At 44.4% G+C, this 27,229-nt stretch overlaps 3 protein-coding genes across 8 annotated transcripts in view; 2 read left to right on the top strand and 1 right to left on the bottom strand.

The window, feature by feature from the left end:
• Positions 1-5,039, top strand: part of CLTC (clathrin heavy chain) — a 30,811-nt gene extending 25,772 nt beyond the window's left edge. For both annotated transcript variants that reach the window (XM_066563544.1, XM_066563545.1), the window contains 2 exons: positions 2,177-2,252; positions 3,592-5,039. In XM_066563544.1, coding sequence (XP_066419641.1) covers positions 2,177-2,252; positions 3,592-3,716 — 201 coding nt within the window. In that variant the 3' untranslated portion in view covers positions 3,717-5,039. The remainder of the gene's footprint in view (positions 1-2,176; positions 2,253-3,591) is intronic.
• A 1,290-nt stretch (positions 5,040-6,329) lies between these two features.
• Positions 6,330-7,926, bottom strand: PTRH2 (peptidyl-tRNA hydrolase 2). Of its 5 annotated transcripts, none has more exons than XM_066563369.1 (3): positions 7,854-7,926; positions 7,528-7,622; positions 6,330-7,006 (listed from the first exon to the last, which is right to left on the bottom strand). In XM_066563369.1, exon 3 carries the CDS (start codon positions 6,983-6,985, stop codon positions 6,464-6,466), a length of 522 nt encoding a protein of 173 aa, XP_066419466.1. In that variant the 5' UTR covers positions 6,986-7,006; positions 7,528-7,622; positions 7,854-7,926; the 3' UTR covers positions 6,330-6,463. The 5 variants fall into 5 exon arrangements, with proteins under 5 accessions (XP_066419466.1, XP_066419465.1, XP_066419464.1 ...); XM_066563368.1 differs by having other exon boundaries at positions 7,506-7,622; XM_066563367.1 differs by having other exon boundaries at positions 7,532-7,622; positions 7,854-7,925.
• A 3-nt stretch (positions 7,927-7,929) lies between these two features.
• The window catches only part of VMP1 (vacuole membrane protein 1), a 63,274-nt gene continuing 43,974 nt past the window's right edge, over positions 7,930-27,229 (top strand). The window contains exons 1-5 of the mRNA XM_066563366.1: positions 7,930-8,004; positions 16,812-16,913; positions 19,310-19,445; positions 21,727-21,817; positions 23,471-23,581. Coding sequence (XP_066419463.1) covers positions 16,838-16,913; positions 19,310-19,445; positions 21,727-21,817; positions 23,471-23,581 — 414 coding nt within the window. The 5' untranslated portion in view covers positions 7,930-8,004; positions 16,812-16,837. The remainder of the gene's footprint in view (positions 8,005-16,811; positions 16,914-19,309; positions 19,446-21,726; positions 21,818-23,470; positions 23,582-27,229) is intronic.

Here is a 27,229-nt window from a genome sequence, read left to right on the forward strand (position 1 = left end):
TTAAAAAAAAAAATGAAATGGTAATGCTTATTGCTCTTCTGAGGCTACTCCAGGGCTTGCCTTTTGCTATGTAACTTTGACCTTCAGAAGGGCAATCCAAGGTTTTTTGTCCATCTGCTTCCCTACAAATGCCACCGTGATCCTCCTGAGCCCAGGGGTCAGCCCTTGCAGGAGTTTTCCATTAATGTGGTTCAGCAAAGGGCAAACCAAAGTTGACAGACAGCTTTGAAGATGGACTAAATGCAAAAACTGCTGGTTGTAAAGACACCACTGGAACTCAAGGCTAACCTAAGACACGTAGTGTAAGGTCCTTCAGCAGCTAGTAAGGAAAGTAGGAGAGCGTGTGTGTGAAAAAAGGTAATTGAACTGCAGTGTTTGCATAAACTACGCATGTGTAGCAGTCATTGCAATTACATCCCACTACTCCTGAAGCTCCAAGGCATTGCTGTGGGCTGCGTGTGGTTTTTTGGGGGGAGCCTGTATGGCAGTCATCTTCAGACCTCACTCGTGCTTCAGTACTTTTGCCTCTTTTTCATGCACACATAACACAATAACATTGAATGCATGTTACTTTTCCTCTGCAGCTTATTGCAGTCCCTGTGGAAAAGCCTTTCAGTCAATCTTGCTCCAAGTGTAGGGCCCTGAAGCTGGTGATGCTCGAGCAAGTGGTGTAAGAACCATCCTGAGGGCTGGTTTCAAACTTGCGCTTGTTCTTGTCAGTATTTGTTCAGCTCTGAGGGGAGGCATCAAAACTGGCTCCAAAATGCATTGAATGTCCTGGGCTGGAGGCTTTCCAAGTGTGAGTAAGCCAAATGCCTCTGCTTAGTAGCAAACTCTGCACATTCTCCTTGGATTTGCATCTCTAAACTTGTGCTTGTGTGTTCAGTGTGTTGCTGTTTGGAGTTAAAAGCAGCGCAGTTCCCAGCACGGTGTCTGGAAATGAGTCTTGGAGCATTGGATACGACCCCGTGCACTTTGGCAGCTGCGAGCCAGATACTGTGGGAGGCACCACCAGGCTGGCCATGGAAGCCCAGCCACTGAGGGAACTCCAGCTCAGGACTTCTGCCACTCCCTGGGAGTTGTGCCTCAGCTTGAGGTTACAGAGGACCAGGTTTATGGAACACACAGCTGAAAGGAGGAGCTCACAGCTCCTGCAGCTGCCAGCAGATATTTGCTCATGTAGCACAGTTCAGCTGAATAGTCACTTGTGAATGTTGTAGCTGAATAAATAACACTGACCCTGTGTAAGTGCAGGAAACCTTCAAACTCCTTTATTAAGGACACAAATGAAATGAAACATTAATCTTGTATTATTGTCTTTCAAAGTAATTGGCATGATTATCTCAGACTTTGTTCTAAGTCTTATCTCCCAGGTAAAATACCAGTACCTCATTTTGTGGTTTTAGTTTCAGGGCCTGCCTTAGACTATAGAAATGCTGAGTTCCCTTGGATCTGTCTTTAGAAATGAGCAATAATTCACTACAGAAGTTCCTTCTCTTGCCTTTCTGTAGGGGTGGGCAAACAGCACCATTGCACTCGCAGTGCAGCAGTGAAGCTGGCCAGGCTTGTCTGTTACTGTGTGTAAAGCTGGAAGAATTGGAGTATCTGTGGGTTTAGGCTGACTGCCACACAGTTCTGGAGTGGAAAAAGCAAGTCTTATACACATGCATTCTCTGCATTTGAACTTAAATTGCATGAGTGAATGGGTTTGGAAAGTGAAATCTTGAGGCTCAAGTGACATGTCGGATGCTATTGCAGTCTGCTCTATCCAAATGCAAACCAGATTACTTTGCCTCAACGTCACCTCCAGGGAAACTTCTCCAGGTCTGGGCATTATCTTGGCAATTGCTCCAAGGCAGGTCTCCAATTGAGACTGAGCTCAAATCTGAGTCCAAAGACTGTCCAGCTCCAGTCCAGTCCAGAACCTTTTGTACAAAGCTTCAGCCTGGAGTGAGCTTTCAAAGTAGTTGAAAATCCCTCAGTGAGGGATTTTGTTCAGGAAACAGACAATCTTGACTGCACCAGTACCAACATTGCTACTTGAATTGATCTTAACTTGTAAATGGTCTCCTTTTCTTGATGGGTGTTGAGATACCACTAAGGCTTTTCCACTTCTCTGCCACGAATAAGTACCTGTTTTAGAGGAGATTTCTTTAATTGTTGGTCTCAATTCCAGGTGGATAAACTGGATGCATCAGAGTCTTTGAGAAAGGAAGAGGAGCAAGCTACAGAAACACAACCTATTGTTTATGGTAATGCTTTAGTTTGTGTGTTATCAATAACATATTTCACTTTTTAAACAAGCCTTCCCTAATCTTGTTTTTTTCCTGAGAAAGCCCTGGGAAACGGGAACATTCTCCATGTGAAATGAAGTCTTAAAGAATGTGTTCCAAAATACTAGATAAGTGCTGTGGCTGCTGAGGTGGGCTGTAGACTGCAGGATTGAAGGTTGTCCTTGCTCCTTAAGGAAAGGTGTACAGGAGCTGTGCCACTCCAGACTCCTTAAGGAAAGGTGTACAGGAGCTGTGCCACTCCAGACTCCTTAAGGAAAGGTGTACAGGAGCTGTGCCACTCCAGACTCCTTAAGGAAAGGTGTACAGGAGCTGTGCCACTCCAGACTGCTTAAGGAAAGGTGTACAGGAGCTGTGCCACTCCAGACTCCTTAAGGAAAGGTGTACAGGAGCTGTGCCACTCCAGACTGCTTAAGGAAAGGTGTACAGGAGCTGTGCCATTCCAGACTCCTTAAGGAAAGGTGTACAGGAGCTGTGCCACTCCAGACTCCTTAAGGAAAGGTGTACATAACTGTGCCATTCCAGACTCCTTAAGGAAAGGTGTACAGGAGCTGTGCCACTCCAGACTCCTTAAGGAAAGGTGTACAGGAGCTGTGTTATTCCAGACTCCTTAAGGAAGGGTGTACAGGAGCTGTGTTATTCCAGACTCCTTAAGGAAGGGTGTACAGGAGCTGTGTTATTCCAGACTCCTTAAGGAAAGGTGTACAGGAGCTGTGCCATTCCAGACTCCTTAAGGAAAGGTGTACAGGAGCTGTGCCACTCCAGACTGCTTAAGGAAAGGTGTACAGGAGCTGTGCCACTCCAGACTGCTTAAGGAAAGGTGTACAGGAGCTGTGCCACTCCAGACTCCTTAAGGAAAGGTGTACAGGAGCTGTGCCACTCCAGACTGCTTAAGGAAAGGTGTACATAACTGTGCCATTCCAGACTGCTTAAGGAAAGGTGTACAGGAGCTGTGCCATTCCAGACTCCTTAAGGAAAGGTGTACAGGAGCTGTGCCATTCCAGACTTCCAGCAAGGGGTTATTTGCATCTTGTGTTATATACTTTATATTTAAAGTATATTTATACCTACTTTATATTGGGTATTTTCTTTATGATCAGGTTATTCTAGTAAGGGTTTCTTCACTGTAGTATTTTTAGCCATGTGTTGTGCCCTGAGGTTTTTACCCGTTGTGGCCCCGAAGAAGCCCAGTCCAGGTCAGCAGGGTGAAGCATAGAAAAAACCCTCCTAAAAACGTTGAGGCATTAAGCAGAGTGATTTCTGAGTTGAGGAGGAGTAAGATGCCCGTTGTGTGTTGCAGGCCAGCCCCAGCTGATGCTGACAGCAGGACCCAGCGTGGCAGTTCCTCCACAGGCACCTTTTGGCTACGGCTACACGGCCCCTCCGTACGGGCAGCCGCAGCCCGGCTTCGGCTACAGCATGTGAGGTGCAGCACAAGCCAGCCTGGAGCAGCAACTTTTCTTACTGAAACTCCACCGTCCCTCCCCGCTTTAACTCATAACAGGGAAAAGCAAAGAGTTCTGCCTCGTGTTCTTGTAACCTTTATTTCATGAAGGACTGTTTTTTCTAGCGCGAACGATTTGAATCACTTCTGTTAAATCTTTTTCACATTCCATGTCCATTTAGACTTTTACTTTCAGAAGGGGAATAGTTTAAACGACTTTGTTCAAAGTGGGCTTTTGCAGGACTGCTTATTACCATTAAGTCTATTGTGAAGATTCTGATTTGCACTCTATAGTGTTACACTCTAATATTGAATCTTAATTTCATTGTATGTGAGCAGCTTACGGTATGTACTGTCTATTCTAAATGCATTTAAATCTCACTGTATATTTGGAGAAAGCTAAAGCCAAGATACTTGTATTTGACCTTGCAAGACTGCTGACAAGAGACAACACTAATCAGCATATCCTCCCTGGGTTGGATTGCATAGCTCTAAAAGAATTTAAAATGCGTACAGACAACCTTGCCTGACTTAAAATGAGTAAAAGTTTTGGGTTTTGTTTTTTTGGTTTTTTTTTTTCCCTTAACCTATGCAGGTTTTTCCAGTTATGCATATAGAAAATGCTAGTGTCTTTTTGCTCACTCCATATGTAACAGATGACCTTATGTTGTGCTGTATCCTGTGCTTTTGTGGGACATTCCATTCAGGAACAGAGCACCATGATTCCAATCTGTGTATTTACTAACCCTGCCCTGAGGTTTGTGTATGTTGGATATTGTGGTGTTTTAGATCACTGTTTTGAGTGTACAGAAGAGAGAATTCAAGCATATTGCTGTTCAGTTTTGTTTGTGCAATTTGAAATTACGCAATTTAAAAATAAATTACTGGACTGTGGACATGCTGCATAGTGGTAGCTTCACTTTACTGTCTTCAAAAAAAGGACCTTTGGACTCAAACCAAGTATTCCAGTGCTGGTGGTAGTGGGGGGCAATGCAGGTGTGTGCAGCCAGGGGTCTGAGGGGCCAGCAGCAGAGCAGCAATGGGGACCAGTAGTGGGGTCTTGCACTGAGGGGGGGATGCAGGAAAATATGTAATGCTTTTTCTAGAGAGAGATTATGCCAGAGAGAGAAGAAAATAGCACTTTTCACCAGTTGGCTGCACTGTGGTCAACTCCAGCATATTCGACCAGATGATACATTAGGATTGTAGTAGGGTTTGCCAGTTCAATTGAGATCATGTTCTAGGTATGTAAATTGCCTTAAACATATTTAGCTTCAAATAAAATTGACTTAAATGTTTCTTTATGAATACTGTCATATTTGAGTGTAACGAGTCTGACAGCACTGACCAGATTTCCAGCAGCTCTAGGAGCTCCTGTCTCTTAACCAGGAGCCACTCTGGGCATCAGGATCCAGATCCCACTCCCTGTTCCTTAACCAGGAGCCACTCTGGCCATCAGGATCCAGATCCCACTCCCTGTTCCTTAACCAGGAGCCACTCTGGGCATCAGGATCCAGATCCCACTCCCTGTTCCTTAACCAGGAGCCACTCTGGCCATCAGGATCCAGATCCCACTCCCTGTTCCTTAACCAGGAGCCACTCTGGCCATCAGGATCCAGATCCCACTCCCTGTTCCTCCTGTGAGCTCCAGAGTTGTGTGCTGTGGTCCTGGGGCTGGGCACTGCAGCCCTTCCATGGAATGGGGCTGGCAGGGGCTCACCTGCCCCAGGCTCTCTGTGGTCAGCAGAGGTGGAGCAAAGCCTGCAGTGAGTCTCTGGAAAGGATTCTGCCTCTAAGTAAGAGGTGCAGTATAAAAACATTTCCATCCTCTGTGTTTATTGGCATTTCAGCCCCTCTGCCATTCCCTCTGGGTCTGTGGATGGCTGGAGATGGGGATCAATCCTGTTCCCTCTCCTACAAACTGGTTCACAACACTCGGCTGGAACACGTGGCTGAGAGGTTGGCAAAGGTGCTTAACAGCAGAACTTTCACAAATTTCACATAGAATTTACTGGAACCCCCAAGGTGCTCTGAGCTGTGCACTAATATCTATAACAGGGTGCTTCCTTAAACCCAGGAGCACCTGTTAATCCCAATAAAACCAGGATTTAAGTCTGTCCCTGAGTGCCCAGTTGTTTATATGGAGGGTAACTCCCCACACCTTGGCTTAACTGCACATTTTTGCATGTGTAGGAGCTACACAGACCCCTCCAGAGGGAAGCTCAGCTTACAGCTGCTCCCCAAAGCTCTTTACTGGTCTGGGCTGCAAATCCAGTTGAACTGGTCAGCCTGGTACCAGTCACAAGTTGTGGCAGCAGTTGTTTGGGCAGGAAGTTGGCTACAGTTACCCCCAGCTCCAGTCCTTAACTGCTTCAGCAGCTGGGCCTTTCTGAATTAAAGAATGTATTCACTACAGAAAACAGGCAGAAAGAGGAAACTCTTAAACTTTATCACCCAATGTGCAAAATCTTCAAACAATTGCACAAATTGTAAATGTACTGGGTTCATTCTTGTGCCAGCTCTGCTTTCCTCAACTGCCCTAAGCCTAGAATATTCTTTCCCACTTTTGGAACAAAAGCTAGAGACACTCACGATTTACAAATTAAATCTTACAAAACTTGCTTATTTTATTAACACTGAGGGAAGAGATGGCAAAAAAACCCAACTTAGATTTTTATCCCTTCAGTACTGACATACATGAACACATCCAGGTCTTTTTGGTACCAGTTTAGAAGAGTTTAAGGTGACCAGACACTTTATCTATAACATCAGCTGGTCCTGGTCCGATCCCAAGGACTGTCCTGGAGCCTGGAGCTATCTGAGTACGCCCAGCATCCTGTATCAAGCTCACAGTCAGCCCCAGGCGCTTCGCCTCAGCCAGCAGCTGCACCAGAGTCTCTTCATCGGGAGCTTTGAGCACCACTTTGGGCTGTCCACAGTATTCCCACTGCTTCAGGAGCTCGGGATCCCTTTTGTGAACCTGCTTGTAGGCAGAGACAGCAGCGTGGGAGCACTGTGCTGCTACTTTGCCCTTGCCCATCTTCAGGTCGTTGCGGACGATCAGCACCAGCTTGAGCTCCCCGGTCTCCCCCATGATGTCAGGCTCGCCCCCCAGGCTGCTGGAAGGTTCTGGCACTGCCCCAGCTCCAGGCTTCCTGCGGAGCCTCCCCCGGATGCCCCAGCCCAGGCACACGCCGCACACCACTCCGATGATGACATTCAGGAACTCGGGCTCAAAGAGAGAAATCATGGCGGATTTTGGAGACTGCCTCTGGAAGGGGGGAAAGACAGAATTTACTTGAGGGTTTCTCAGCTTCTGAGAGCATTTTGTGTGCTCTCATCTGGTTTTCACTTGGTTATTTGAAGACAAAGAACATTTGTTATAAACACAAAGGAACAGCTACCCAGACACAGCTTTCTGACTGCAAACACCTCACTGGTGATGGGCTTTGACTCAGAGCTGAGATAAAATGGCAAATTATCACAGAATCATAGAATGGTTTGTGTTGGAAAGGGCCTTAAAGTTCATCTGTGTCACCCTCTGCCATGGCCAGGGACACCTTCCACTATCCCAGATTTCTCCAAGCTCTGGCCAGCCTGGCCATGGACACTTCCAGGGATGGGGCAGCCACAGCTGCTCTGGTGCCAGGGTCCCACCACCCTCACAGGGAAAAATGTTTTCCTAATATCCAATTAACCCTCCTGTCTGTCAGTGTGAACCATTCCCCCTTGTCTATCACCCCAGGCCTCTGTAATTCGCCTTGCCCCACCTCTCCTGTGAATTCCCTTCACCTACTGGAAGGCCGCAATTAGGTCACCTCAGACCTTCTCTTCTCCAGGTTGAACACTCCCAGTTCTCTCAGCCTTGCCTCATGTCAAAACTACACCTAAAAACGGAGAGAAAAACTGTGAAATGCCGGAGGTTTTAAATCAATACCCCAAATTCAGCTGAGGAGCGGGGCCGCCTCCATCTCCACCGCGGGCTGCGGCACCTCAGCCCCGCCAGGCCCGAGCGGACACAGAGGGCAGAGACCGAGCAGGCACCGAACCGTGCGGGACCCCGCGGCCCTGAGGGGGAAAACGAGGGGGCTATGGAGGAACATCCCCTCAGCGCTCACCTGCCGCTCCCGCCCGGCCGCTCCGCCGCGCCCGCCCGGAGGTGACGGGGCCGCGGCGCTCGGGAAGTGACGGAGCCCGGGGCGGGACGGGGCGTGTTGTGCCGGGCCCAGTTCCGCGTTGTGCCGGGCCGAGCGGAGCCGCCGGAGCGTGGTGAGTGCGGAGCCGGGCCCGGGGCTGTCCCGGCGGGCGGGGGTCTCCTCACCGGGCCCTCAGCGGGGCCCCTCAGCGCTGCCCATCGCGCCCCTCGCCGCCGCCCCGCTCCCCTCACGGCCCCTCCGGCTCTGAGGGGACCCCCGGGCCGGGCGGCCCCGGTGCTGTGCGAGCCGAGGGACCCGTGTGGGAGCCGGGAGTGCTGTGGAGGAGCAGGGTGGAAGGGGAGGCTGCTGCTCGCCGGCCTTGAGGGCGAGAAATGAGCCGCTGGCACCTCACCGCGCTGGAGAGCTGCTCTGCTCCTCCAAAGCCCCGGGAAGGTGGGATAGACTCGCCCTGCTCCGGCCCAAGGGACGGTGCCTGGTGACACAGGGAGAAATGTGTCCTGCTCCCTGCGGACAGGCAGGTAGCCATGGCCTTTGTGTGCTTTTCCACTGGAAATGTGCTGTGCTTTTCTGGCTGGGTGATCCCTGCATCCCCGTGGGCTGCCTGGGCTCGTGGATGTGAGGCCCGGATCCATGGGAGCATTTCTGCTGACCGGGGTTAAGCACCTCGTCTGGTTTTTATTTCTCTAGCCAGTGTCATGTGGTGTTTACAGCAGATAATAAAGCAGCAAGATTCCCATTTTATTCCAGTTTTGCCTCTCAGATGCCTGGCAGGTCATGAAGGTGACCTGAGAGAAGGGGTGATGTTTGATAGCAGCTATTTGTCTATAAAGTGCTGTGAATCCGGGTTATCCCCTTCCAACTGCACCTACGACATTTCTTCAGGGTTTTCTCCTGCCCTTGTTTTCTCTGCTCTGTGCTTACCAACAAGTGGGTATCCTGGTTTAGTTAATGGTGACGATGTGGGTTGAGGTGGAGAAAGTGTGGTGTTATTCTTTCATGCCTTGGACCACATGTGTTGTGTTTGGGCAGGGGATTTTGGTGCTGTTTTGCTATTAGGAATTCTGCTTTTTTAGAGGTAGTTTCACCTCAGTTTGATGGGGGATTCTCATGCTTCCTAACACCTCATGATAATACACATCAGCTCTTCTTAATGCATTAATTTTCCCATTGAAACAATCTTTGTTATGTCAGTCTTCCTTCTTCCAATCCATCATTTCTGCAGCGTGGAACAGACTTTCCTTTATTCCTTATGGGCTAAGTGACAGTTGTAACAATGGCTTCATCCCCTGTTTTCAGGTGAGGGTTTCAAAAGCCACTTTCCACTCGTGCAATGGGAGGTGAGCTCTCTTTATTAGTCTGAGCTTTGTTTCGTGTCCTGCTGAGCTGCTGAAATCACTGGTGTTTGTAATTGCTGTGGGGAAGGGTAGGAGGAGACTCAGCAGCTTTCAGGTGGGTGGTAGCAATGAGGAAGGTGAGTAGGCTGCAACAACTGCACTCTTTCTGCCTTGAATCTTCTTTTCTGAGTTGTTGTCTTGGAATTCCTTCTGAATGTCATAACTGCCTCTGACTGCACCTCGTGAGCAGCTCTCCTTAATCTGTGCCATTAGTGCATGCTTGGAGATTCCTTATTCCTTAAAAACCCGTGTGTTTAAAACAAAAGAAAACCCCTTTAATTCCTGATGTTCTGTGCTGGGAGACAGAGTTATCTGCGGGTTGGAACTTTAACTTCTCTTCCTTGTGGACAAATCTGGGCTGGGTGGACTTTGCTGTTCCCTGAGGACAAAGGGCACAACCTTGAAGCTGGTGCAACACTGAGCTTTTTGTACCAGCTTCAAACACAACCATGGGGCAGCACCAAAACCACTGAACCTCGCTGGTTTTGGTGCTGCTTGGACCAGAAGGATGTTATTAGTGAGTTGTTCAGGGTATTTCAAGCTTATTAAAAGAATATTTTTCTTTCTCCCAGGGCTCAGAATTGGCCTCTGTGAGCCTTGTCTGGGCAGTGTGTCCTCACTGGATGGCCAGGTGTGAAATCTGAATTGGCTGCACTTAGAGAGTGTTCCTGTGAAAAGCAGAATTTGTTCTCTCAGGAGCTGCTTTCAGCCACTCTGGGCTTTGTCAGGCCCTTGTGTTCATCCCTTTTCATCTGTGCTGTGCCTCCTCTGCATATCCTCTTATCCTGGCTCTCACCTTTTCATCTATTTATCTCTCCTCCTTTATTATAGCACCTGATTCTACTGCTGGATGTAATTAAAATTCTTGTTTCACCAGAAAAAAATACACCAAAAAGATCAGTTTAATATATGGGGCTTTAATGGCAGGGACAGAACTTTCTGTTAACTCAAAAGAAATTGCATGGCAGCCCTGAAGCTCATGTCACAACAGTCTTTCCTAAAAGGCATCCCAAAGTCCCTTTTTTTTTTGAAAAAATGGGAATTTTGACTCTAAATTCTAAGATGATTTATTTGGGTAGGAATTGGAAAATAGGTCTGGTGTACAGAGGCATAACCCACAAAATGGAAACCTGTGGTCTTCAACTGAATTACTTCTCCTTTGAGGAATGAAACTATTTTAATTAGGAAAGCATTTTTAGTATGGGAATAAATGCACTCCTATCAAAATAACCCATTATGGGCTAAACCTGCAGAGATGTGGAACATCTTTCAGACGTGGCCTCATTTATTTTAATTGAACACTTCCCAGGAGTGCTGAAGGACTGGAAAAAAAAAAAAAAAGAGCAGTTACTTTTAATATTTTAATATTTTCTGTCATCTTCAGGAAAGCCATTAACCCCCAGGTGAGGGGCTGTGTCACTCCGGTGTCACCCCAGTGTCACCCCAGTGTCACCCCGGTGTCACTCTGGTGTCACCCCAGTGTCACTCTGGTGTCACCCCAGTGTCCCCCCGGTGTCACTCCGGTGTCACTCCGGTGTCACCCCGGTGTCCCCCCAGTGTCACTCTGGTGTCACCCCAGTGTCCCCCCGGTGTCACTCCGGTGTCACTCCAGTGTCCCCCCGGTGTCACTCTGGTGTCACTCCGGTGTCACTCCGGTGTCACTCCAGTGTCCCCCTGGTATCACTCCGGTGTCACTCCAGTGTCCCCCCGGTGTCACTCTGGTGTCACTCCGGTGTCACTCCGGTGTCACTCCGGTGTCCCCCCAGTGTCCCCCCAGTGCCACATGCACGCTGCTCTCTTGCTCTGTAGGGGCAGCAGCTTTGCAGGAGGAGGCTGCTTTGGGCTGCAGAGCTGAGGACGTGGGCGGCTCCTCCACTGCCTTCAGGAGAAGCGGTGCAGAGGGAATGGCTGGGAGGAGCTGGCAGGGGTAGGTGATGTTTCACTTCCAAACTGATCCCATCCTTCACCTCAGTGTGTTCCTGTGCCAGGCAGCCTTTGGCTTTCCAGGGAAAGCGCTCTCCAGGCTGTTTCTTTGCCAGGGAATTGTTAACTTATTCTCTCTGTAGAGCATTTGATGACTGAAAAAAAAAAAAACAACCAAAACCCTCACAGATGTGCAATTCTTTACCCACCTGGAAAGACTGGATTTTAATCCTTTTTTCTCCTTATTGCAACTGAAGAACGGTGGTGTAGGAAAAGAAAAAGGAATATCAGAAAAGTTGAGGAGAAAGAAGCAGCAGGTTTGGAACATTTGGCAAAATGCAAGAACTGACTGGAAATGATGTGTTGCTGAGGCGGATGGGGGGAACAACAAAATTCTTGGAGCTCTAAGTCTGGTTCTGGGAGCTGTGTGAGCAGCAGCTGAGGGAGCTGAGAGTCAGGGCTCTTTCAGTCAGAAGTGGTAAGAATTAGTGACTCAAACAACGTCTGGGAGAGCAGTGAGATTGTGAAAACAGGCTCCTTGTTGTTCCAGCACCTTGGAAAGGAGTCCTCCAAAAATGCTTGGCACAGAACGTGAGCCCACATTCTGCTCCTGTGGGTGAGAGTGCAGACACCCAGTTTGTCCACAGCTGGTTCCTTTTGCACGAGTGCAACACTTGGGTGCTTCCACAGCCTCCCCAGCGCTCCAGAGGAGAGACTTTGTCCTTTTCTCTGATTCCAGAGAGCAGATGCTGCAGTGCCCAGTTTTGTTGTGTTCTCAGGCTCTGATAGCTCGTTTTGCTTTGTCTCACTTAGGCTCTGAAGTGCCAGTCACAGTCACCATAAACCCTTTTTGTTGATCAATTTGCATTTTTGACTAGCAGTAATTGTCTTTTTATGCTCCATGGTTTGGGTTGCACTAAGGCTCAATGGTGTATTGTCAGCTCTTTGTTCAGCCCTACAAAGCAGCTCCTGTGTTAGCAGAGCTCTAACAAATGATCTCAGCCACCCTGATACAAAAACTGGCCACAGTTGTTTTCCTCGCTCTTTTAAATAGTTTATTTTTATGTTTGCTGCTAAGTACTCCATGCACTAGGCAAATTTATTTTTAGAGATGGGCTCTGTGTCTTCCCCAGCTTCTGTCAGAAGTGAAGTTCTGTTTAGCAGATGGAATTTGATTTCCTGCGGTGAGCTCTCACGGGTTGGGTGTAGACTGGAGAAAATGGAGTGAGTTAAGGAAGGGTGACTGCATTTTGGGTCACCTCCCACTGCAGCTCATCCCTGTGGGGAGCAATCAGTGCAGGACCAGTGGTGCTGGTGGGCATCAGGCAGCAGAGCAGATCAGGGGTGCTGAGCTCAGATGGGATGTGCATCCTCCAGGCCCTTTGCTAAGATGCTTTGAGTATAATCAGACTGAGGTAAACCAGGGAGGTTCTTTTCTGGAGCCAGGAAGGGTTTGCAGCCCTTTCAGCCCTGCTATGTGATAGGTATCCCATCTGCAAGTCAGCTGTGGTCTTAAATAGGAATTTTTAGAGCTTTCCTGCAGAATGGTTGAACTTTGAGACCTTCTTGACAAGTATTTGTCCTGCAGAAGAGTGGAAGGGGATTATTTATCTGCTTCAGTGCAAACGTTGCCTTGTGTGAGGTGCTGTTATGCAAAGCTAATCCTGGATTAGTGCCTTGCCAAGCAGGCAGGGTAAAAGTGGCTCTGGCAGTTGAGCTCCTGAAAAAAAAGCTGTCATGCCTTGGGAACAGCACACCTGGGACCCCCAGAGAGGCAGGAGTCCCATGGATTGCACTGGAATCCAGCGCTGTGCACAGCCTGGGCTGTGGCATCAGACAAGGACAGCAGCTGGCATTGCACTAAATGAACTCCTGGGAGTGTAATGAAGCTGAGAGCAGAGACCAAACCAATCAAGGCTTTAATTTTGAAGGCTAGATTTGCACATGTGAAAAAAGATAGATTTCAAAATGAGGAACGCTTCCACTGAAATTCGTGGCCTTTTTTTCCCTAATCTTTGCTATATTTAAGTCAACAAAATGTGACTGAAGTTCCCTAAGCCAGAACACTTTTTTTAGTGTTGCTGTGTGTGTGCTCAACAGCTCTGGATGGCTTTTGCTTCCTAAGCAGCTTTCTGTGAACATCAGGCCTGCTGGGTGGGGGTGTGTAATTTAAATATTGTTTGTAAATGCAGTTTGAGCCCTGTGTGTGTAAATTCCTGTGGTACAGACATGGGTATGTGTGGATGTAAACTTACATTGTAAGTTCATCAATCCTTATTTCAATATATATATAAAAGTATATCTACACATAATAGATATGAAATTGTAGATGTTCATCAATATTTATTTCAATATATATATAAAAGTATATCTACACATAATAGATATAAAATTGTAGATGTTCATCAATGCTTATTTCAATATATATAAAAGTATATCTACACATAATAGATATAAAATTGTAGATGTTCATCAATGCTTATTTCAATATATATATAAAAGTATATCTACATATAATATATACGAAATTGTAAATGTTCATCAATGCTTATTTCAATATATATATAAAAGTATATCTACACATAATAGATATGAAATTGTAGATGTTCATCAATGCTTATTTCAATAGATATATAAAAGTATATCTACACATAATAGATATAAAATTGTAGATGTTCATCAATACTTATTTCAATATATATAAAAGTATATCTACACATAATAGATATAAAATTGTAGATGTTCATCAATGCTTATTTCAATATATATAAAAAAGTATATCTACATATAATAGATATGAAATTGTAGATGTTCATCAATGCTTATTTCAATATATATATAAAAGTATATCTACACATAATAGATATAAAATTGTAGATGTTCATCAATGCTTATTTCAATATATATATAAAAGTATATCTACACATAATAGATATGAAATTGTAGATGTTCATCAATGCTTATTTCAATATATATATAAAAGTATATCTACATATAATATATACGAAATTGTAAATGTTCATCAATGCTTATTTCAATATATATATAAAAGTATATCTACACATAATAGATATAAAATTGTAGATGTTCATCAATACTTATTTCAATATATATAAAAGTATATCTACATATAATAGATATGAAATTGTAGATGTTCATCAACGCTTATTTCAATATATATATAAAAGTATATCTACACATAATAGATATGAAATTGTAGATGTTCATCAATGCTTATTTCAATATATATATAAAAGTATATCTACATATAATATATACGAAATTGTAGATGTTCATCAATGCTTATTTCAATATATATATAAAAGTATATCTACATATAATAGATATGAAATTGTAGATGTTCATCAATGCTTATTTCAATATATATAAAAGTATATCTACATATAATAGATATGAAATTGTAGATGTTCATCAATATTTATTTCAATATATATATAAAAGTATATCTACATATAATAGATATGAAATTGTAGATGTTCATCAATGCTTATTTCAATAGATATAAAAGTATATCTACATATAATAGATATGAAATTGTAGATGTTCATCAATGCTTATTTCAATAGATATAAAAGTATATCTACATATAATAGATATGAAATTGTAGATGTTCATCAATGCTTATTTCAATATATATATAAAAGTATATCTACACATAATAGATATAAAATTGTAGATGTTCATCAATATTTATTTCAATATATATATAAAAGTATATCTACATATAATAATACGAAATTGTAGATGTTCATCAATGCTTATTTCAATATATATATAAGTATATCTACACATAATAGATATGAAATTGTAGATGTTCATCAACACTTATTTCAACAGATATAAACGAATGAGCGCAGTCAGAACCAAAGCACAGCCCAGCTGTCCTGGTGGCGCTGAGGGCTGGATGAACGTTTGATCCTGCTCTTGCCATAGCACCTGGCCTGTTCTCCTCGCCTGGGGGCTGGGGTGGCTCCAGAGGGTCAGGCTGCTCTCAGCTCCCCTGGGAGAGGCAGGGCTGCTCCTTTCCCTGGCCTGCAGGGCATGCAGAGGTGCTGGGGGGCTCCCACTGCAGCAGCTCAGGCCTCTTGTCCTTGGCTGACTCAGGAGCCCTTGGCATTTTTCAGCTTTTTTCATGTTTCAGCTGCTTTGGGTGTTCTGGGGTTCACACTGCAGTGAATAAAAGCTGTAACATGCATGAGATGAGTTTCTGCTGCCCTGTTTAACCAGACAGATTTCTGTTTCTGCACATTTTGTGTCAGGGGGAGGTGTTGAAAAAGGGACTCCTTCCTGAGACCTCAGAGCTTTGACTACTGGATTTTAACTAAAACCTTTAGTAATTAGATTCCAGCTAACAGTTTTATCTGTATTGCAGTTAATGCACATGGCTTGTACCCGTTTAGAAAAGCACCTGTCTAAAACTGACTTGTGACACCCTGGAAATGTCAAATACAGCATCTGAAATCTTTGAACATTTTATTGAACAATTTGACAAAATTATTGCAGTCTGAATCCAAAGGGTGATCTCACTCCTGTTTACCAAACCTGAGTTACTGCTTGGCTCTTAAGCCTTACATAAATCAACGGGGAAGTATTTTTTCTGTGGAACTTCAACTTCTTCCACTGGACAGTTTTATATAACCTGTCATTTTAATACTGCACCACTTTTCTTTCCAACAAAAGCAATGTATCAAAAACTGTAAATCAACTATGCTTATAGGGAGAAATACAATGCAAACAAAATGCTTTAACTTTGTGGGACTCTCTTTTAAGAGAAAGAGTTTTAAGATTCAAGAGAGGGTTTTTAAAACAAGGAGTCTGACTGGTTACACTCTTTGTGTTTGATTGCATAAGAATTGTCAGCTGTTCAGGTTTTTTTTATTTTAAAGGAAAAAAAAGGCAACTCTTGCAACACTCTGGTTTGTGCTGGCTCCCACTTCTTGCATTATTTACTCTCCTGGATAAGGAAAACCACATCTGTTCTTTTGGGGGTTTGATTTAGGGCTGATCTCTCTAGAGGGAGGCTAAACCAGCGCTGAGTATGGGCAGTGGCAGCAAAGCTCCCATCAGGAAGCTCTTGTCCTCTGCAGAGTTTGCCTTGTGTGCCTCAGAGCCAGCACTTCAGGCTGTGCAGAGCAGGAGAGGCAGCTCTGTCCCTTGCTCAGCACACTGGGGGCTGATCCTTCAGCCAGGGAGGTTTCTGACCTAGTGACAACCTGCACGGCTTTGGTGCCAGGATGAGGAGCACACCTGAGGCACCAGTGTCAGGATGGAAGTGAGGTTTGTACAAAGCTCTGCTGCTCCTGGAGCCCAAACAGTGGGTTGGGGCAAGGAAGGGGTTTGTTTAATGAGCTTTTGTTCAGCTGTTAGAAGTGAGGGAGTTTTGTCATCTGAGTGAAAAATTTAGAATTATGTAGGTGGAAATGTTTGAATCTTTGTCACCGTGGGGATTGAATCACTTTCTGCTGTTTGATGGTGTAATGCAGGATTTGGGAGCTGCTGGCTGTTTGTCTGCATCCTTTGCCTGTGGAGTGCTCCTAACCAGAACCACACCTTGTCCTTTTTGGGTTTCTTCTGCTCTCAGGTCCCCAGAGGTGACTGATCTGTGAAATGGCAGAGAATGGCACAGACTGTGACCAGAGACGCATAAGAATGAGCAAAGAGCAGCACAATGGCAGCTTCACAGGTAGGTGGGAAACCACTTTGTGCTCTCAGCTGCCCTGTGTGGGCTGTCAAACAGCACAAGACTGAAAAGGAACTGATTTTGCTTTTGTGTAGAGGCCAGGCTGGATGGAGCCACCTGACCTCTAGGGAGAGGCACCTCTGCCTGTGCCAGGGGCTGGAATGGGATGGGCTTTAGGGCCCTTCCACCCAACCATTCTGGGACTCTGGGACTCGATGCCCACACATTGCAAAGGGCCTCCAGGCCTGAATGAAGCTTAGAAACCTCAGTCAGCTCTGAACCTGAGGGATTTAGGATTTCAAAGCCATGGAGTAGGTTCATGCTGTGTATTTCCATTCACATTTCTCTTCCACTCCTTTCTTCTCCCAAAGTTCTTGGTACATTGAAGCCCCACAAGCTTAAGCTGACCTGGGTACCAACAGAGGCTACAACAACAACAACAAAAACCTAAAAAAGTTTAACTCTGTTGGCAAATGTGTGGCTGTGGAAGTCAGGCTGTACAACCCCACCCTTTGGCACTGAAAAGTCAGTTCTTGGTAATAAAAATCTGATTTACTCTGGGACAGATCCAGTTATTAGTCTCCCAGTTTCTAGCTGTTCTGTTGAAATTTAATGTCACTATAATTTATTGGTTTCAGTGATAAATTACCAACAAAACAGTTTTAACTACTTCACCTCCTGCCTCTCCTCTGTTTTTCCTGCTGGTATGTCGGAAGTAGCCTGGGATTAATGTTTAGAACTCATGAAAAATAACCTGAAAACAGTTAATGAAGATTTTTGTGTCGCTGAATTACCCATGCTGTGTAGTAAAGCATGGAAATTATAATCATCTTTGTTTGTTTCCTGTCAGCTTTGAATGTGCCAGTTCCATATTTAATTAAGTTTTGTAATCAAGTGATTTCTCAAGTTGTGTGCAGTCTTGCACCATTGTCTTTTACGACCTTTTACTAAAAACAAGGTCATAAAAACAAGGTTGAAACATTTTTATTACACATATTAAATGAAAACTATTAACTGCATGTTTGTATGTATGGAACAAATTAAAGCCTTTTACTTAAAGTCTTAAATCATCCTGTAACTCTGAGGGAATGTGGATGTTCCTCAGTACTTGCCAGGATTTCTGTTAGTTCATCTTAAGCAACTGATTTTACAGCTAAGGAATACAGAGTTAAGTGGGCTGTGTGACTAATGAGAGCTGCAATTTCTGTGTAAATATCAGCATCTGATCAGGCAAAATGGTTCAATTACTGCAGTAAGACTGAAATAATACATTGTGGGTTCCAGTGTGCTGGAGATCAGATTAGATTAATTCTTTAAATGCAACAGCTTTTAAAAATCTAAAATTTATGAATATTATTACAGTGCAAAGTAGAATACATGTGCTGTGACTGTGTAGTAAGTGGTGTTTAAACAAGTTTGATGTCTGTTTGGCTACAGCTGTATTTTTTCATTGTTTACTGGTACTATTTTTAAAATCTTATTCCAGAATTCCTTTTCTTTAAAAGTTTAAAAATTATTATTTTTTTTTAAATCCATTTACTATTTTTTTAATCCAGAATTCCTTTTCTTTAAAAGTCTAAAAAATTATTACTGCTCACTAGCTTGACAACCTTTGTACAAGGCATTCTCCTTCAAAAAAACCAGCTCAGGTTTGGGGTTTTATTCATCTTATTGTGAGCACAAAGTACCGCCTTGATTAGAAAACACAAATAACACCTTGATTAGAAAAGCAGGAGTAACACCTTGATTAGAAAAGCACAAGTAACACCTTGTTTAGAAAATCCTTTTTGTGAGCAGGGCCTGGGCTGGCTGTGAGCTCAGTGCCAGGCAGGGCTGAGCTCCAAAGGCAGCTCCTTTCCAGGAGAAGACTTTGGGAGAGGCTCCCCTGCCTGGGAGGGCAGGTGCCCCTATCCAGTTACACCCTGAAATTCCATCCTCTGCAAGGGGCAGCTGGGAATAGCTCTGCTGGACAAGACCCAGCTCTGAGGTTCAGAGGGAGATGTCCCTGCTGAGCTCGCCTCTGACCTGGGGCCTGGCTGCTCTCAGCTCCTCTCAGAGCCCTGTATAACCCTTAGTATTTTGCATTCTTTTCTAAAAAAAAGAGACATTTAATAGACTGTTAGTTTGTCCAGTGTCATTGGAGAGGTGGCACTTTCACCTTCCACTCCACTGTCACTTTTAAAACACTGTCAATGTTAAAGGCAGCAAATGAACTTCCCTTGTCTTCACCTCAGGAGCAGCACTGTGTACTCTCCTGTTATTTCGTGTCCTAGAGCCACAGCTCACCTTAACTTCCTGACAAATGTTAAACAGCCAGTGTATTTTGGGGTGGGATAGCAGCTGACCTGCCAGCCTGTGCTCTTACTGATTTTTTAATATTTTCTTCTTTTCATTTGCAGATTCCTCGATGTTGAGTGAGCGGAAGCGAAGGGAGCGAGAGGAGAGGTTGAATATTGTGCTGTGGAAAAAACCTCTTGTTACCTTGCAGTATTTTTGCCTGGAAACTCTAATAAACTTGAAGGAATGGACCATAAAGTAAAGATCATTTCTTTAACTTCTACTAAGCATTCTGGGCAAACCCATGCTCTGATTCAGTAGGTCATTCTGACATCTCACTTTCCCTGATGATTCACAACCTGAAAACTGGTTTTTTTTTCAGAGAACATGTGTATTTTTGTCCTTTAAAGGTGGCTGCTGGAGCACCCCACAATTGTAGCTGTGCTCTTAGATCTTCTGCCTAAATTACATAAGTGAAGCAGGGTGCTTGGGGAGAAGATTGCCTTTCTGAAGAGAGAATATTCCAATTTGAAAGAGTGGGATCCTTAAGGAAAGGGATATTGTGCTTATGGCTGCAGTGTCAGCACTGACTTGCTAATGCAGGTTGTTGGTGACACTGAGTAATCTTCAAACAGCTCAGCCAGGGCAGAGATCAGGGCTCTGTGGAGCTTGCAGTCATGTTTATGATGCTCTAAAGAGGACTTTGCTTCTCTGTGGCCCTTTCACAGCAGGAAATGATTTATTAAAGCACTTTCCTTGAGTGTTATTTCCACACTGGATTAAACCAGCTCTTATTCCAGTGAGAGAATTTGTGAGGAGCAGTTCTGCCATTCCCTGCTAGTGCTGGAAATGCAGAGCCAGTCCTTCAGGCACAAGGCCCGGGGGTTTAGGCTGCCCAAACACGAGTGTAATGTGCAATGCAAATGCCAGGAGTAGCAGCCTGCAGTGCTTGTGTTGGTAACTGGGCTCTGTTGTGCTTGGGACTGAGTTTACAAAGCCTTCCCCAGTCAGGAGTCAGGGTCTAAGGTCACCTTGGGTGACTGCAGCTGTGGGGCTGCTCCTCTGCAGGCTGAGCTGAGCCTGCTGCTCAGGGCTCTGCTCACCCCCTCTGGGCCAGGCTGGAGGTGCTGCCAGTCCAGATCTACTGACAGCTTCCATTGCTTTTGAAATTATTTGTATGAAAAACACCAGGTTCATCCAGTGTAGGTAGCCCTAATTCCCTTTTTACACCCCACACCCCCCAAAACCTGAGCCCCCCAAGCCTATTTATTTTATTATGTGCATTCTTTGAACTACCATTAGGGGTTGTCTCTGAGAACTGTTGCACTGGGTCTGACATCTGTAATTCTGACAATCGCCAAGCATTTATTTAAACTAAGCAGAAATAACATTTGAGGATTTATTTTAAGACCTCAAATCTTATTTGGCTTCCTAGACATCCAATTCTGTTGCAGATAGCACTTGCCTCCTCTGCTGAGCAGCACATTCAGTTGTCTGGCACTCCCCTGACAGAATCTTTACAGAAAACAACCCTGACTATTACAAGCTATTAAGTTGAGACCTCAGATTGACTCTTAATGATCTCCTGTGTTCCATTGCATAAATTGTGTTTTGAATGACAATCATTTGAAAATTCAATTGTCATACTAATGGAAGCAGCACTAACTTTCATTTTAAAATGTTTTGAGTGCTCTTTTCAGTTTGCTTAATATGAAATATTTGTGACTGTTTTCCTGTATTATGCCTCACATTTCTATCTTTCTGTCTAATTAGATAAGTTATGTTTATAGTTTGCTATTTTAGGCTGGGAATTTTAAGTGATGCTAGCACTTGGGTTTTTTTTATATATCATTAGGTGACAATATAGCATTGTTTTCTGGAAAATTATAAATGTATTTGCTAACCTACTCTGTGTGGCCACATATATATCAAGCAGGAAAAAAAGAGTAAAACCAAATGTGCTCAAAAATTATTTGGTAGCAAATTACTTTGGAAAGCACTTCTCTCCCTTTACTCACCAAATGCTTACCTAAAACATATTTATTAAATTTGGAGCTGTTACAAGATACTAATTTTAATAGTTAAGGGGAAACAAAATAATGTAAAGATTTGTTCCTGTGACTGTCACTGTGGTTCTGCCCAGCAGCACAGTTGGAAATCAGCATTTCTGAATTCCACCCAGCTCATCCTTGCCCAGGGCCTGCTTTGCTCTGTGCTTGGCCACAGCTGCTGCTCAGGGCCTGGGTCTGACTCTTGGCTCTAGAAGCTGAATTGTTTTCAGCTTGTGTTTGTTTTCAGTCAGTTACTTTGTTTTTCTTTATTAAAAAAAGTAAAATATGAGTGGCTGAACTTTGATCTCGCTTGCCAGTGACACGGAGATTTTTCCCTAAAGAATAAAAGCTCCCCAGATATTTTCCTGGGAGGTTTACAGTGCTGCCATTGTCCCTGCTGAGCACATCCCCAGTCCCCAGAGGTATCTGAGTTACTCTAATCTGCATGTTTAATGATGAAAAACCCTAATTTGCCATTTGTCTTTAAGATTGTGGCGGCGGCGAGGGGTCCTGGCGTGCGTGGTGCTGGCACTGGCGGCGCTCACAGCCCTGTACTACATAGAGGGAGCACATCAACAGGTACCAGCTCTGCTCCCCTGCTCCCCCTCCCTGGGCTGGGGACTGAATGAATCCTGCTGCCATCTCCAAGAATTTATAATGGATCCTTTGAGGTTTTGTTTCTCAAGTCGTGACTGCTCTCTTGGCGTGCATGAATTGTGTTCCAGAGGTGGGAGGATGAGCTGTGTCATTTGATCTGTTCTGGGGGATCTGGAGGTGTCTCATCTGCTCCTGAGTGAAGCACACCTCGGGTGCTGCAGCACTCCCTCACAGCTGCTGTCAGCAAGATTTCCATGGTGGTGGCAGCTCTTGAGGGGAGGTGTTGTTACCCTGAGTCATGGCAGAGCTTCGTGCTTCCCAAGAAATGGTTCTTGTGTTCCTGTAGAAAGTCTCCTGCCCAGCTAGGACAGGCACATACAGAGCAGAGCTTCATGTTTCCCAAGAAATGGTTCTTGTGTTCCTGTAGAAAGTCTCCTGCCCAGCTAGGACAGGCACTTACAGAGCAGAGCTTCATGTTTCCCAAGAAATGGTTCTTGTGTTCCTGTAGAAAGTCTCCTGCCCAGCTAGGACAGGCACTTACAGAGCAGAGCTTCATGTTTCCCAAGAAATGGTTCTTGTGTTCCTGTAGAAAGTCTCCTGCCCAGCTAGGACAGGAGATGTAAAATGTTTTCATGGTTCACATCTGTTCCTGTGATGGGAACACCAAGCCTGGTGCTTTTGCAGCACTGCAAGTGTCAGACATGTTAAGCTTAGTGATGGTGCTGTCTGCACCTTTCCCTTCCCCGTTTCTCTTGGAGTTTCAGATTTTCCTGGAGGACAGGGAGCCCTTTTAAAAACCAATCCCAGCTGCTGTCACAGCTCTGAAATGAGCAGGTTCTGAATTCCAGTTTTTGCTTCCATCCCTCGTGCTGTGGTATGGCTCTGCCTGCCTGAAGGATCTGCAGTTCTGGACCCCAAGTTCCAAGCCACTTGGGAAGGAACCTCATCCTCTGGGCCTGCTGAGGGCAGTGTCACCCTCAGGTGACAGCCAGTGCAGGAGCTCCCTGTTGAGGAGGTGTCAGCCGTGTGCACTTGGCATTTTCAAGATGTTTTTGTGCCCTGACAGGTTGGAGCCTGGATAAGAATGGTGTAAAATTCACCTTGGTGCTGTTGCTCCATGGATGGTGTAAAATAGTGTCCAGAACTTGCTGTGGCTCTCCCACATCCCCTCATTTCTGGGTGCAGCACACAACCAGCATTTTAATATTTTCATAAAAGTGACAAACCTGCTCCAAGGTGCAACATCCAGCAGGCTCACTGGGAGTGCAGCTGATTTTATTCCTTTATTTCAACTGTTCAGACAATTCTCTGAGCTGCCTGGGCTCTACTTGACACTGTCTGGGGCTTGCTCCTCGTGGGCCTGTTCTGAATTTCAACCTCCTACTGTTGAACCTGAATTTCCATCTATCTCCTTGGAAACTTGCTGATTCCAAAATGTGGATTTTTTTTTCTTTTGAAAGTGCAGTTTCCTCTATATGTCTGTGCTGTTACTGAAGTAAATTGCAAATAGAAGTATTCAGGAGTCTATTTCAGCTGTTATAATCCAGATAAATGTCTGTGTTAGCTTGTAGCTTAATTTTCTCCCTTGGAGATTTGATAATTTTTTTTTCTTTTTTTGTGCCTTTCCTTGCTCAGTATGTGCAGTACATGGAGAAGAAGTTCTTCTGGTGTGCCTACTGGGTAGGATTGGGCATTCTGTCCTCTGTTGGGCTTGGAACAGGTCTCCACACCTTTCTGCTCTACTTGGTAAGGATATTTCCACACCATGTCCTTTTTGAATTGAGTACTTGAATTGTTGTATATTTTAAAAGCAATGAATAAATAATTTTCTGCAAGTTCTAAACATTAAATACATCTAAAGTTGGTGCTCTGGTGAATGCTGTTCATGTTCTACACTGCATCACCCTGTTCTGTAGTTTGTAAGCTCTGTGTTTGTTGAACTGTGGATATTGGCCTGCTGTTGGTTAATCCTCACTTTGAAACAATGAGCCAAATCTGCAAGCTCTACCCTCTAATCTCCTCATTTACATGAAGCCTGTCCTACTGTGTGCAGCTCAAGTGTTTCCATTTAAAATTTTTCAGAGTATTTTTTTTAGTAGCTTAAAATGATCATTTTTCTAACTGAAGCCACCAAAACAGGCAGCTGGTTTAAAGTTCAGTCTGTATTAATTTTGCTTTGAAAATAATAGCAAGAACAGTGTTTTTCTATGAAGATAAAATATTAAAATTTGCATGTTGTTGTTTATCTCAGTGTAGCTATGAAAGTCAGGGAAATGTTTGGGTGTGTTTTGCTTTTGGCCATTGGATTAGTTCCTGGGTTATGAAACCACTGTCCTGGATTCAAGAAAAGGATTCATGGCCACAAAATAATTAAAACCAGTTCATGCAACAAATGTCATCTTGTATTTGGAACCATTACAGATGTTTACTTTCAGAGCTGCTTTAATCATTAACAATAACACAGAAAACACTGCAGGAAACTCCTGCCTGTCCCCCCAGCAGGGAGGGCAGTGCCTGGGAGATGGGATGGCATGGGATGAGCAGTCTCAGATCTGCTTCTGTCCTAAAGGTTGTGGGATTAATTCCTGCTAAACAAAACCAACTTTGTGCATTGAGCACTGTCAGACCCCAGGCCACTTCAAAATTATTTTGGCACATGAAATCCTCCTAAAATGGCACCACTTCTTTTCTTAAAGGAGGTGGAACCTTTCTTTTACTCTGTATTTAAAAATTAAAATTCTAAATTCCTTCAATGTAGAAAAATTAAATTCCATAATACATCACTTTGATTATCCTGTGGGATATGTGAACCTCATGGAAGTACTTAGGCCTTGACCTGAGCTGACACTGAAATAATTTATGGGAAATACATCTTCTCAGTTGGTTTATCAGTATAATTTGTGGTGGGTGCTTGGGAGGTTCACAGCCTTCCAAAGATTACAGGCATGTGTCACCCAGGAAAAGAAACTGAGTTTAATATTGGTAGGGAAGGTATTTATTTGGAACATAAAAGGGAAGGCTTCACATGACTTTGTTAGGAGGGGAAATGAGACTGAATAGATTACACTGAGTAATTAGAAGGTGGTTATAGAGTAAAATGTAATTAAAATGTACCATCAACATCTAAAGTGTAAATACTACAGGAGAAATACTGGTTTGCTTTAAATGTATTTAATATATAAATCTATGAGATAAGCATGTTCCTGTTTCGCTGAGGGAATTCCGTGAAGGCAGTGAGTGCAGGAACAACGAGAAGCCAGGATTTGTTTCCTCTTTTTTCCTGAGTAAGATTTAGTGATTAGCATGGTCTGCTCAGGTCAGTTAACACCTTCTGGGCGCTGCCTGAGCACCTCATGGTTTACACCTCGGTGGAAGCCACGCGGTTGTTGCCACTAGATGGCAGAGGGGGTGTAAAAACAGCAGCTCCTGACCCGAACAACCCGTGTTTGAGCTGTCCGTGTTCTAATCGCTGCAGCTGTAGCAGCAAGGTGTACACGGAATTTGTTATCACTGTAGTAGAACAGTGCTTGGGACCTGCTCGGTGTGAGAGGGAACAGGGAGTGCTGACCTGAGCCTTAGGGTGAGCTCTTTCAGAGTGGTGTTCTGCATTTAACCCATCTGGAAACAATGCAATTAGAAGATCCAGCTCTCAAAGAGAGGAGTTGTAACTGTTTTGCTTTGTTAATTGTACAGCAGTTCCCTCTAAAATAGGAATATGACACGTTGAGGCTCTCAATATTAATTTCTGCATTACCGTTGATCTACTTTTCATGTTCCACACACTTTAATTATATTTCTTCATAATGGTAAAACTTATTCTTCTGTTGACTCAAAGAAATAAGAAGTTATAAAACAAATCCTCCCCTGCTTTAGTGCCTGGATTTGCTGGCAATAGAGAATAGACCCAGTAAGTGTTTTCAAATTGCTTTTAATTAATTGCTCATTTTAAAGCTGTATGTACAGGGAGATTGTTGGGAATGCAATTACACGCTGGGAGAACAATGCCCTTGGGCCCACCCATGTGGTGCTGAGCTCTGCTGGGACTTGCAGCACTGTCTGTGCCACCGAGGGCACGTGGAGGAATTGATGGCATGTAGGCACCTGCTCAGGCCCCTTCAGCTGTCACACAGGTGCATCTGAATTAAATCCTCTGCATTAGCCATTTACTGCATGTGGCCAAGCACTGAGCAGGCTCTGGAAGCGGTTATGCAATGGCTGCAGGATATGAATGACTCTGATGTTTGCTTTCCCTGGCCTGCTTAGCTGTTTTTGCAGTGTTGAAAACTGTCATTTGTCTGGATCCTTCAGAGCATCTCTCACCAGCTGCTTTTTGGAGCTACATTCTGGTGCCAGGAGAGATCCCAGGCTTAGCTGAGAAGAGAGTACTTGGAAATTGCTAAAAGTAGAATTTCAAGCAGCCTCAGTGTGGGAGGGGTGTTGCTGCCTCAGGATCATTTCAGTTCACATCAGATTTGGGATTTTTTTTTGGTCGCCAATCCTTGATGCAAGAGGGACAGGTCCAGTGTGTCAGTTTGATACCAGGCTTTTAATTGCTGTTCCTGTGATTGGAAAGCTTTCTATATGTTAGAGAGAGCCTGAACATTGTCCTGAAGTATCAGTTCCTATTTTAATGCTGCTTCCTTGTTTGCTGCCAGCGCTGGATGTAAAATCTGACATGGCTTTTTGGGAAACAATTCTCGCGCTGCACTTGGCACTGAGCTGAGGGCTGGCACGGAGCAGATCTTCAAGGCAGGAGCAGGGAAGCAGGCCACTCTTCCAAGAATCCTTTCCATTCTGACACTTTCAAAACAAGCCTGCTGGCTTATTTTCCTGAAAAAACTGTTAAAGGTTTTTCACAGTTCTTTAAAAACAACCCTTAAAAATAGGAATCGTGATGTGGTTCTGTAGGAAATAAAACTATTATGATTAATGACTCCAAATACTGGTTTTAGCAGTACATGGCTTTTTTCCTCGGTCCTGAGATGTTTTCTGTTGGTGGTAGATTCAAATACGAACAGCATGAATCACCTCATTACCAGCAGAGGATGGCTGAGGGTAACTCATGAGGAATTTTTGGTGTTTGTACATCTCTGAGAGATCTTTGCTGCTGAAAATGAATGAATGAGGTGGCGGTGCCGGAGGGCTCCGAGCAGGGCACAGGAGGAGGTGCAGGGCTGGGCTGGGATCGTGGCTCAGCCCATCCCCACCCAAAGCTTGCCTCGTGCTCTGGTTTCACTTCAGCTCTGAAAAACGGATTTTTGTCAAAGATGTGGCCAAACAAAAAGTGCTTAAAACGAGTGGTTGAGGGTGCGGTGAGCCCATCTCCCTGGGGAAGTGAAATCCCTGAGGGGATGAATGGCACCGAATTCCTCACCCTCAAAGCTCAGGGTGAGC

The sequence above is a fragment of the Molothrus aeneus genome, chromosome 20, assembly GCF_037042795.1.
Source record: "Molothrus aeneus isolate 106 chromosome 20, BPBGC_Maene_1.0, whole genome shotgun sequence".
Taxonomy (NCBI): Eukaryota; Metazoa; Chordata; class Aves; order Passeriformes; family Icteridae; genus Molothrus; species Molothrus aeneus.

Bases quoted from the DNA above. Each gene is read 5' to 3' on its own strand.
- PTRH2 (XM_066563369.1), bottom strand. From the start codon at position 6,985: ATGATTTCTCTCTTTGAGCCCGAGTTCCTGAATGTCATCATCGGAGTG.